The sequence below is a fragment of the Cyprinus carpio genome, chromosome B11, assembly GCF_018340385.1.
Source record: "Cyprinus carpio isolate SPL01 chromosome B11, ASM1834038v1, whole genome shotgun sequence".
Lineage (NCBI taxonomy): Eukaryota > Metazoa > Chordata > Actinopteri > Cypriniformes > Cyprinidae > Cyprinus > Cyprinus carpio.
In genome coordinates, this window is record NC_056607.1 from 5,657,651 (window position 1) to 5,670,263 (window position 12,613).

Sequence of the window (12,613 nt, forward strand, 5' to 3'; positions counted from 1 at the left end):
GGTCTGGCAGTAATCAGGCCTGGGTGTGGCTAGTGATATTTAATTCAGATTTCTAAAATAATGTGGTTAATCACAGTTCTTACAGGATTTAACAGGAGCGGGCAATTAATATTCCACGTATGGCTAGGTAGGTTTGGACAGCTTTTTTCCCTTAATAAATGAACTGATTATTTCAAAAATGCGTTTTGTATTTACTCGGGTTATCTTTGTGTAATAAGATTTGTTTGATCTGAACCATTCCAGAGTGACATATGCAAAAAATAAAAAAAAAAATAAAAAAAAAAAACAGAAGGGGGCAAAACCTTCACAGCACTATATATAATGAAACTTGGTACTTAATTTTTTCTTAGGCATAGTACATTCTTTTAAATATTTAAGGACATTGATATTATAGAAATATGTTAAAAGCAATTTTATATATATATATATATATATAAAGAAAATTACAAAAAGTTGGTCAAAGATACTTTGATTTGTAGTTTTATTCTAGCACACATCATTCAGACATTAATATCATCACAAAAGCAGCAGACCTGAGAGGAGCTGGATTTGTTTAACAGTTTTATCAAGATCTGCAGCAAGCAAGCGCTCCTCATCCTGAAACATCCAGACAGTCACTGATTCGCTCCAAACACACAGAACCTGTCAACACAGATCACTTTCAAAGAGATACATACTTTTTGTCAACATTCGATTGAGGTGAAACACGGAAATGATTATCTCAAAAGGCTGCTGATTTGTCAGCTGTAAATGCATTTTTGTTGAAAAAATGATCAAAAAATTTTTCACATAAATGAAAACATCTTCATTGAGGTGAACGTGACACACACAGCTAGGAGCAGCCTTGTGGTGCTGTGGAAACATCATTATTGAATTGTCCTCAAGCATTATGGGTATTTCAGTTAAATACTAATAAAAGAATGCAATGATTATGCAGGAATGTGTTTGATAACAGAGACAAGTCCATTTATTATCTGATGGGACACCAGATCAAGTGTTGGTTTCTAGACAGTCCTTTAGCTTAATCATAGATTTCAAATTTTGTTTGCAAAAAAAAAAAAAAAAAAAAAAAAAAAAAAAAAAACCCTTCTATTTAATATCATTGTAACAGGTATGATTGACAGATTTAACCAAACTGAGAAAATGAACAAGGCATCAGGAGATATATTTAATCGATCTAGTAATTCATCAAGAAAAATCTTCGCTTCAAAGATGTGACTGACACACTTTACCCCAACCTCACTACTCGCATACCAATGAATAAAATATACATCTATCATAATGCATATATAATGGAGCCGAGTGCAGTGTCGTGTGGTTAAATTAAAACATCCCATAATATAAAATAATCATTTGCTACGGCTACCCTGAAGAATACAGTGAGATTGTAGAGGATGCGCGAACATCTGCCTTTTTTTTTTACATTTTTAAGGCGGCTGCAAATGGGAATGTGGCACAGCCTTCGGTTGTATTTGTGTACGTGAACCTGATCATTTCCAATTCAATGCAGTCTGTGACTGGGAACACAAATAATGCTTCCGCTCCAGAGCACTCTTCCAATGAATGCTGTGACACATCTGCTTTCTTTACACTGCATCTGTTAAACATAGCAACAGTTTCACTCTTTGTACTTATTAAATATGACAATATTTATACACGATGAATAGATACGTTTGTGTTATTCCATGTTAAATACTGGTAAATCCAATGGAGGCACAAATCTTTGGCTTTTGCATAATTTCATACCAATAAAAGGATTTTGGCAACTGTTTTGGTTTAATTCGAAGCCAATAACTGCCAGCATCCCTTCTGTAGCAATGTCATGAGGTATTAATGTATGACACAATAACAGCAATCTGTCAGTGTTAAATAAACCCTGCATTTTGACTCCTAGTTTGGAGTGTCACACCAAAATCAAATGTAGCTGCACCCAGATTTCTTACAACACAAATAAACTTGACTGAAAATGCTTGTTTTTCATGCTTGTGGTAGAAAATTCAGCTCATTCCATAAAAATCTTGTCCGCAATTACCACAATATGAGTCCTTGGTTTGGAGTCCCATGTTAGAAATCAATATAACAGTCAATGTAACTTTTTCCCACGCTTTGTGTGAAGGCAGGCTGTTAAAAGTCAATTTAAAAGGTTCATGATGAAACCGTGGATATCCTCGTGCCACTATCCCAGACCGCTGCTGCAGCATTCTCACACACGTGACGTTAAGATTAGACATTCAAAATTTATTAAGAAGTACAAAGAGTGAAATGTGTTTAAACAAAACCTATAAAAACACCATCTGAGATAAAACTGCTCCACATGTAAACTTCCTCTCTGGCACAGCTCTGCTTCCAGCCTCTGAATTAAAACGTAGTCCTATTACAAGAACAAAGACGGCCGCTCAGTTGGCGATTTTCTCGATTTCATCCAAATCATCTGTGTCCAGCTTCTCGATTTTCTTATCTGCAATAGGAAACGCATAATTGAATTAAGCCACATTCTGAATCATGAAAACATGGCAATAAATAGAAGCATGGATACAAGTTATTGTCCTGGTTTAAAAGCGAAGCTCTTTCAGCAGCAGCTGTGAAATGTTGATCTCGGACAGAGAAAGAAAATAAAAATAGAAAAAAAAAATAGAAAAAAACAGAGCTCAGAATCGACTCTCAAATGTTCAAAATCAATCCCAGAATCGTTGAAGAGAGAATCACGATGCATCTGAGAATCGATTAGTATTTCTAACACCCCTAGTGTGCATGTTTGGCATCTGAGAGATGAAAATCTGTGAAGATTCTCAGTGTGTGCGTGATGAAACCAGATTTTAATCGGTTATAATTTAAAAACACTGTAGTCTGAGTCAGGCTTTTTAGATGGTTTATTCCAGTGCGGTGCCTTGTCCAATTCACATAATGAGACTAATGCATTATCAACTACTGTAAACATTTTCACAAACATTTGATTATTTGTAAATTTTAATGTTTCATAAAACACAAAAATGAGGGACTAGTCTAAATTGGTTCCTACTAATAAATTAACAGAGTATAACAGACTCTGCTGATCAGAGGTCGCGTTAACGGCAAAATTTTCCTTCATTTACAGAACCTTTTTATCTTTTTTTTTTATTTTTTTAGCAGTGATGGAAAAATCTGAAGGCTGTTCGTCACTTTGACAGATTACATTGAGGGTGATCTATTGTCATTTATAACTGTAATCCCCCCCCCCCCAGTCGAGTTGGTGGCGCTGCGCTCCAGTGTGGCAGCAGAGCACAGGATCATCAGCTCCAGAACAAACACAAAACTGTCACCAATCTTTTGCAATGCATTTGATTACGTACAGGCGAGTAGCCACTAGTACAGTGAAAGAGATGATCAGTTCAGTGTGCTACAGCGATCCATCACCACATTAAAGAGCACCAAAACAGTATTTACTGCTTGAATTTCTTATAAAATGGACAGAATTTGAAATCTAAGACTTTGTTTCATATCAAAAGCAACAATGCATGATACCCAGCCCGGGCATATTTTGTTGTCAGTGGCCTCCGCTGTCACTGTGTGGCGTGGTGTTAAACATGAAGTGACGCACCGTCTCTGTTCTCATCATAAATAAATAAATGCATAAGCCTATATGCTCGATTGCTCGTCCTGTAGGTTCATTATTAAAAATAAAAATGTGAACAAACATACAAGCAATTAAATCTGTTATTATAATTGAAAATTAAAATTAAAGTGATGGATAATAATAGATTATGACTAGGGTTGGGTATCGTTTGAATTTTATCAATTCCGAATCTGAACGATTCCAATAAAAAAAAAAAAATAAAAATTGAAGTCAAACATTTAGACGGCAAATTTTTTTTTTTTTTTTTTTCTTTACAAAGCATTCTGTTGCAGCTGAATAACATGAGCAAAAAAAAATCAGTAGCTTATAGGACGCTTAGGCCTACAAGAGGAACTTTTGTCTATGCTTTTAACAAAAATATCACAGAAAAAACAACTAGACTAATATAAATTTCAAATATTAAAGTGTTAAAGACAAGTAAACAGTCAGTAATAAAATAGAAAAAAAAAAAAAACAATTAGCAATAGCATAAATACAACAACCAAATTTCAGGTAGGCTACATAAACTAAAATTTTAAAAACTGCACAGTTTTCTTTTCATAAAATATAGATGATTAATTAAATTTATTAAAATTATTCAGTCACGATCAGTGAAGGACTTTTTTGTTCTTTGATTAACATTAATGACAGGCAGCTGTCTCTTTAACACCGAATGCACGCAGATCTAAAAATACTGTGCACATGCATTTTCTTTCTCTTCTGTTAACATTCACCCAAGACCAGAACAGCAGTGTTTATGATGATATACTGACATAGTTTGACAGAGACAGCTGTTCTCTGTGCACACAAACAAGGCGCAAGTTCTTTCCGTTCCTGCACTTGAATCGTTTTAAAGCACATTAAAATGCGAACGCAGGAATCGTTAAACAGAATCGTAGACCCGGTTCTTGGAAATCAATACCCAACCCTAATTGTGACAGAATTTTTAAAACCCTGTCCATCAATATGACAGACAATATTAAAGTCTAACGCAACCTCTGCTGCTGATAGAGCTTAATCCAGGACATTTAAGTTTTTTGTTTTTTTTTGAGAAGTAATGGTTGAACTTACTGAAGTGCTCCTGGATGCGGTTGAGGATGTTCATGCTAAATCTGCTGTCCACCATGTTTATCGCCAACCCCCTCTTGCCGAATCGCCCAGTACGCCCGATTCTGTGCAAATACGTCTCGTTGTCAGGGTTTCCATCCTTGTCCACCGGCAGATCAAAGTTGATGACGACCGAAACTTGCTCCACATCAATACCTGGCAGAAGAAACCAAGCCATCAGGTGAAATCTGCTCAGCCTGAACTAAAGACGAGACAGATATCCGTCATACCTCTAGCACAGACGTTTGTCGTAACGAGAACTTTCTCCTTGCCATCACGAAAACGTTCAATGACCGCCGCCCTCTGCTCCACCTGCATCTCTCCGCTGAGCAGCGCCACCCGGTGGCCTTCTCTGGACAGCTCTCCTGCCAGCCACCCGGCGGTTTTCCTGGTCTGTGACGGCAAAGCTCATGGTCATGCATTACTACTACTTTTGGTTGTACTCTGAAATAACATCTCAATATCAACAAATTGATTTCATACGTACGTGGCAGAAGATCATGGCCTGTGCGATAGTAATGGCTCCGTAGATGTTGCACAAAGCCTGGAATTTCTCCTCCTTGCTGTTGCAGATGACGTAGTACTGCTTGATGGTGTCTAGAGTTTCCTCCTCACGCTTCAGTTTAATGATGTTGGGCTCGGGAACTATCCTCTTTGCGAAGTTCCACACGGTGTCCTCAAATGTGGCCGAGAACAGCAGCATCTGGCAAGTTTTAGGAAGCATCCTGTAAAAATACAACAACAACAGCTTGAAATACTTTCATTCTAACATTCAAAATCACTAATTTCTTCCTAATGCTCTGAACTAATTAAGGACAATATATAAAGCAACGTCCTTAGCTGATAAAACCTCAATTTATGAGATATTTACAGTGAGGTCCCAAAAGTCAAAGATCACAAGTGAAACAGAAATTTATAAATAGCACCAATTTAAATATTGCAATGAGTCAAAAGTTGAAATGGGGAAGAAAAATAAAACAAAAAAGAACTACAAATTTTGGATGAAAAATGTAGGGCTGTACACTTAATTAAGGTTGTTCAATTCTAGATTTTTTGCATAAGAGTTGATGCAACAGACTCCTCGACTTCATTTACTAGAAATAAACATTCAATTAGAGCCCACTGTAGACATTTAGCAAACTATGAGAGAAATCCTGTACCTCTGGATACGAATGCTCTGGTCTTGATGGCCCTGTGTGGCGATCATGACATCAGCTTCATCCAGAACGAACACCTTGATCTTCTTGGGGTCGATGAATTTAAGCTTCTGGCACCAATCCAAAACAGTACCAGGAGTGCCAATCACGATCTGTTCCTGTAATCTTGTTCCCCGCTCCACTGGACCAAACAACACACCACAACATGCACAATTACAAGCTACTCCTGTGTAACAAACACATGGTTATCCTTTGATCGTGACATCATGGGATCAACAATTAAAAATCGGAGAGTCAAGAAAACACGCAGTAATCTACATATTCCAGATATTGTGTTGATAGAGAATTGTACAGAAAGAGAAATAAAAGTGCTTACATTTGTTTCCTCTGATGGCATACACCAGTTGGACTTCAGGGTAAAACTTGCCCATCTGTTCGATGACCTTGCCTGTCTGTAGGGCGAGCTCGTATGTGGGGGACACACACAGACACTGGACACACAGAGAGACATTAACACTAAAACAGCCGAATTATTTCCATGCATTACATTCACTGCTTCTGAAGCGTTTCATACCTGAGGCCATTTGTTCTCAGGGTCCACGTGACTTAACATGGCCAGCACAAAGGCAGCCGTTTTCCCCGTGCCTGACTGAGACTGAGCGATCAGATTCTGTGGACTGGACAGGAGAGGATATGATGTGTTCAGAACTCTGCTCTCGTTAACAGTCCCTCCAGATATTCACAATTCAGTGATCATGATGTCACATTTTTTGGATCATTGGGATTCTGGATAATTCACCATTTAATAATAATAATAATTGCAAAAACGGCATTAAAAGTGTGACATTAGTCTGAAAATGAAATAAACTCAGAATTTGATGAGAAACATTTTCTGTGACGAAGCATATTAAATGTGTGTGTTATACATAATGTGCTCTCTTAATTATAAAAACAATATTGCAAACTTGCCACAAAATTCTGGAAATCACTGCTATGAAATGATCTAGACCAATGATTTTGCACTGCATCAAGTTAGGTTTAAATTTAGGGGAAAAACAAGGTTATTATAAACGTACGGTTCTGCGAGCATCATGGGCAACGCGGTCTCCTGGATCTTGGAGGGCCTGTTGAAACCCATGGCATACACTCCTTGCAATAGCTGAGGTTTCCTGGCAAGAAAAAGAAACTCAAAAAATAAACCACAGAACAATTTCATGCTAGTCTAGCCCCTGTTAAAGCTGGAACACAGTCAAACTCACAATCGTAGCTCTTCAAACGACTTGACGGAGTACAACGGAGAGTTCGGATCCCTCTGAAGGACTTCAACTTGATTGGTGGTGTTCACCAGATTACTGCGGATCAGTTTGTTCAGCAGTGACTGTGCTGCCTTGTCGTCTGCAATTCAGATCAGTTTTAGTCACCTCTCGTGTGGAGAACATACACATCCTCAGACTGAAGAAAACAGTGATGATTCTGCTGTAAACGTCACCTTTATCATCGTCCTCGGTCTTCTCTCCATCGCCTTCTGTCTTTGCCCCTTATTAATAAAAGGAAGAAGAAAAAAACAAAACAATACCAACATCATTCATTAAAAGACTCCATATCAGCAATACACAAATATACAAATCTAACTTAGCAGGTTATTCAAGTTTTAAGAGAAAATCGTTCTCACCATTCGCTTCAGCTTTCAGCTTGTCATCTTTTTCATTTATTTGCAAGTTGCCTATCTGTAAATGAAAGTGAAAATCAGGACTGAGAGAAGTATGAAAGAGCTTTAAGGCCAAGTATGTTGCGAACACAAAGAAAACGACTCAACACACACACACAAACGAAATACAACGTGTAATATATGAAATACGACTTACTTAAAAATCCCTAAAATAGCAGTACAGTAATAGGACACTAATATTATACTGCATTATTTCAACTTCAGTTGGCAAGCGATGTTGCATTACTCACTGCGACACAACAACTTTGAAGTGGGATGGTCACAGACCTAATAAGACTGTTAATTGATTTGGTAAATGTTTGATTCAATTACTCTGCGTTCTTTGGTTGTTATGTTTGAGTTTTAAACCCACCGATTCCGCTGCGGCTTCTTGTTCATCGACAGCCTGGGCCCACGAATCTGTTGCCATGTCCTTAATTGTAAATAAAAGGTTTGTCCTTAAAAACTGGAGTCGATGATTTGACAAGGGACTGTTAAATCTGACTGAACATAAAACCTTAATAAAACTAGACGAAAAGGACGCGAATAAACAAATTCATACAATGGCGTGTGTCGGTCCTCGCTGCTTACGGGGTGCGACACTCACACCTCCGGCCGGAAACAGGCTCGTCTGCGCTTGGTTCCTCTTAAACGGTCCGCTGTAGGGTAACATGCATGACGTGAAACGACGGTGAGCGTGATTTCATCAAGTACAACATGTTCCTGGATCAACATTCCAATCAACCAATCAGAACTGAGGGATAACTTTTTAGGAAATATCTGTTTTAGGCTTATGATCAGGGTTAGGGGCTTCTACACCCTTGTTAATCAGCGATCATTTCACACTGATTTTAGGAATAAATTATGGGTAGGGTTAGGTTTAGGGGTAGGGATTGGGTCAAATCTATATTTTTGGACAGTAATGTTGATCCAGGTCCCAGGAACATGTCTTACTTGGCAAAATCACAATTGGTTCTTTTGTGGCACCACAGTAAAAAAAAAACTTTGTTTTCAAGAGTGTATATAGAATAGAAAAATAAGAGAGAAAGCTATAGTGTTAGAGGCCTTTTTTAAAGAAAACTAGCCGTTAGAAAACGAATAGAGAGTTCAAGTGTTAGAGGGTAATGTCAACAGAGATAAAATAGAATTAGAATAGAGTGTGCTAGAGTTCGAGGGTTAAATAAAGATGGAAGAGATGTGTTTTAAGCCATAGTTTCTTGAAGATGGCTTTGAGTTGGGCAGGTCATTCCACCAGGAGGGAACAGTTAATGTAAATGTCTGTGAAAGTGATTTTGTGCCTCTTTGGGATGAACAGTAAAGCAACATTCACTTGCAGAACGCAAGCTTCTGAGGCACATAAGTCTGAAGTAATGAATTAAGGTAATTTAGGTGAATTTAGAGCCAGTGTTGGTTTTGTAGGAAAACATTAATGCCCTGAATTTTATGTGAGCAGCTATTGGTAGCCAGTGCAAATTGATGAACAGAGGTGTGACATGTGATCTTTTTGGTTCGTAAAAATGAATCTTGCAGCCGCGTTCTGGATTAATTGTAAAGGTTTGATAGAACTGGCTGGAAGACCTGCCAAGAGAGCATTTCAGTAGACTGGACAGAACAAGAGCTTGAACAAGGAGTTGTGAAGCATATTCTAAAAGAAAGGGTCTAATCTTCTTTATGAATCGTGGAATATCTAGCAGAGTTGAAATTCCACAAACTGACTTATTGCAAAGGTGGCATCCTATCACAGTATTATGTTTGAATTCACTGAGCTCTTCAGAGCAACCCATTTTTTTGCACAAATGCTTGTAAATGCAGATGTGCTTGAGACATTGTGTCTGATTAAAACACTTAAAGTCACCTAAAGAGATGTGTCCCAATAAATTTGTCCTTATTATACTATTTGTCCATGTGCTTCTGTTTTTAAAAGTTGGATGTGTGGCCCTGAAAGTGTCCGATTTTTCCTGAGACTTTATATTTGCGTTGCTAGCGCATAACTGAATATTGATGAATTGCCCCAACATGAAACTAAAAGTCACACTCCTCCTCTTTGCACAATTATTAGACAAAGATTACAGGACATCTGTACATTAAAAAGTTTCTGGTATGAAACCGTTTCTTTTACAGCATAAGATCAGTTTTTTTATGTAACTAAACTTTTCTTTTGGACCGTCTCCCTCACAACAAGTCTCTTGACAGTAGTGTTGGGGAAAGTTCATTTTAAAAGTAATGCATTACAATATTTACAATACTAAATAAAAAAGTAACTACTTGAGCTAGTTTTTATGGAAAGTAATGAGTTACATTACTTTTGCGTTACTTTTTGTCACCTGGACTGGGCTTGCTACTGTTTTTTAAAACAACTCAAAAGTTATATTTTAGGCAACTGTAAAGGCCCATTCACACCAAAAGTGAAATGAATAAGTGCCAGACTGAAGGAAGAGCCTCTGAGACAAGAGAGGTATCAGTGAATAAATGGGAAAACAAAGTAACTGACACTAAAAAGCAACTTTTATAAATATTTTGTTGTAAATTTAAAAGTAATGTGTTACTTTTCTCATCCAAATGCTGCAATACAGTGACAAAGTGCAAGTTTTGATATCAGTAATTCTCTACATTGCCTGTAGATGCTGCCCCACACCTCTCTAATGTTTTCACAGACAGGCAGTTCTCAGTGACAGAGAGAAGAATTTGCTAGAATGAGACGTTATATATTTAAAACTAGGGGAAAATTTCTATTGTTCTGTTCTCTCTGCATTTGGACTTTCTTTTGTGGAGCAAGAAAGAAGAAAGCATTGAGGCTCTGATTATGTGTTTAAAAAAAATATATATAGGCTTTTTATTCAGTTCATTTACTCTATGCATCTATTGCCTACACAGTGTTGTAAATTAATACCTACATTATAATTATACCAGCTTCATTTTATTATAAGCTCTCTTTTTATTTGTATATTGATTATTGACTATTTCACTGTTTCACTATCTGTGGTCTGGCTGACTCTCTTGTTAGTTTTAATGAGTAATTAATTCGGGTTTGTTCTCTTGTTGAATAGGCTGACTGATGGTCGCATTCTTCTTGTGTCTAAAGATTGCATCAGTTTTCGTCGAGCAACATTCTTTTCTTCCCAAAAGTATTTGTGACTGGGGGGAAAGAGGGAAAACCTTGTCTTTTCATCTTTGCTATTCATAATGATGATCTTTGCGAGTGTCCATGGTAACCAGCGATAGAAAGATAACGAAATGCTCCTTCACTGCACACACAGTTTTCAGTTCACCAAAAATATATCTGTTTTCAGATACAGCTGACGACACGTATATGCAATACAGCAATCCTCAATCTTTGAGATGGTATTTTCACCTTCTTTTCCTAGTGAGCTGAAATACTCATACATTTTCCGCTATGATTTGCACATTAAAACAATCTAAAGCAACATGAGAAAACTTGGAATATTTTATATTGATTTATATTTTTATTATTATTTATAATATTATTTATAATAGTATTTATTTTTAATAATATATTAGAATTTTATTTTATTTTATTTTATTTTATTTTATTTTATTTTATTTTATTTTATTTTTATTTTATTTTATTTTATTTTATTTTATTTTATTTTATTTTATTTTATTTTATTTTAAAAAGAGCAGAAAAAAGAACCGGGAAAAACAGTGCTTGACAAAAGTTTCCTGCAATATGCACATTTTTAGCATAAGTTAATTTTGCAGCTTTGGATTGAAAGAGCTACCTTGCTACAGCTACCAAAATGAACTTTTTAGAATTATTTTTTACTGTAATATTGTTGCAGCGTTTGTCTTGTTGCTAGGCTGATTGTTTTGTACATTGTAGTGAACTATATTTTCTTAGTGAAGGTTAAGATAAAAGGTATGATTACAAAATAATCTCAACTCAAATATATAGTTTCCCATACTCTTTATTAGGCGAGTAGCCATGTACTTTGATATTTTATTATCATAAGTTTTATATGTAATAACTTGGCGCTTGGCTACAACACCATAAACTGCCAACACATACGTTTCCTAAAGGTATGACATTTCAATCTCAACAAGTCTAAAGGTTGTGCTAGGTGATAAAATAGCAGCAATAGCATTCATATGCAGACATTTCCTGGTTTTGCCTGTAAAAGTGAGGCAAACAACAAGTACAGAGCTCTGTCTGCAGTGAGCGGAGCGTTTTGTTTTCAGAGTGCTTTATTGTGTTAGTAGACAGCAGGCAATCATTCTCCAATAACGTGTTTCCAGCACTGCCTTATTACGTTCTTAATAATACATTAGTTTCTTTATAATGCTGACACTCAATAGCTATTTGTTACCCTTTCATCTGGACAAAAAAAAGAAAAAATATTGGATTTGAAGAATATTGATTTATCTGATCTACTACTCTGAATATGAAGGACTCTTGAAATCAAGGGAAGTGAAACAATAGAGAAACTTTGTGTTTTGCTTCACTGTCCTAAATGAAGGTCTAATGCTTCAAATCCTGGTGTCAGGACTTCAACGAGTCGATGTCCTAATGGTTTGTTTGGGTCCTTTAGACATGCGGGTCTAAACCAGCGCCCAATGGTGGATTTCCAATGGCATATTTTATTCAAGAGCTTGACTTACACAGTTACCAGCCATGTTTCCCTGAGTCGCTCCACGCCACCGAGAGACAAAGAGCCCACTCTGAAAACGATCTCTGTGTAATAGCTTGTGAAGTGACCTCTTGGCTTCTGTAGCAGAGCGTTTGTTAGGTGTGCGTTTAGCTGCGGATGCATTTTAAATGCTTTTCCTCAGAAGCTCTGAACTACACAACAGGGTTACATCATCCTCAGTGGAAAGCCAATCATTGGAACGCAGTATGATTTTTGATATTTTAATTAGCAGCTGTAGCTCTGTTACATCGTATTTGCCATCACAGTTTCATTTCCAGAGACTGAAAGATTTCCACAGAGAGCTCGAGGCGATTGTTCGTGCCGCAGTTGTTCCGAAGGCTTTCGTTTGAAGCCTCTGCACCAAAAATCACTCTGTGAAACATTCTCGTACACTTCCACTGGC

General features: G+C 37.0%; 1 protein-coding gene across 1 annotated transcript; it reads right to left on the reverse strand.

The window, feature by feature from the left end:
• Positions 1 to 464: 464 nt before the first annotated feature.
• Positions 465 to 8,193, reverse strand: LOC109086129 (ATP-dependent RNA helicase DDX19B). Its single transcript, XM_042733657.1, has 12 exons — positions 7,938 to 8,193; positions 7,529 to 7,583; positions 7,346 to 7,393; positions 7,116 to 7,251; positions 6,933 to 7,025; positions 6,431 to 6,533; positions 6,233 to 6,347; positions 5,860 to 6,037; positions 5,187 to 5,424; positions 4,930 to 5,092; positions 4,664 to 4,855; positions 465 to 2,458 (listed from the first exon to the last, which is right to left on the reverse strand). The coding sequence occupies exons 1-12, from the start codon at positions 7,992 to 7,994 to the stop codon at positions 2,397 to 2,399; spliced, it is 1,440 nt and encodes a 479-aa protein (XP_042589591.1). The 5' UTR covers positions 7,995 to 8,193; the 3' UTR covers positions 465 to 2,396.
• Between the last annotated feature and the right edge of the window lie 4,420 nt (positions 8,194 to 12,613).

Excerpts from the sequence above, each read along its gene's own strand:
- LOC109086129 (XM_042733657.1), bottom strand. The coding sequence starts at position 7,994 with ATGGCAACAGATTCGTGGGCCCAGGCTGTCGATGAACAAGAAGCCGCA. Across the intron at positions 7,584-7,937 it reads AAGAAGCCGCAGCGGAATCG|ATAGGCAACTTGCAAATAAA; the intron begins GTGGGTTTAAAA and ends TTTCATTTACAG. Across the intron at positions 7,394-7,528 it reads GCTGAAAGCTGAAGCGAATG|GGGCAAAGACAGAAGGCGAT; the intron begins GTGAGAACGATT and ends TTTATTAATAAG.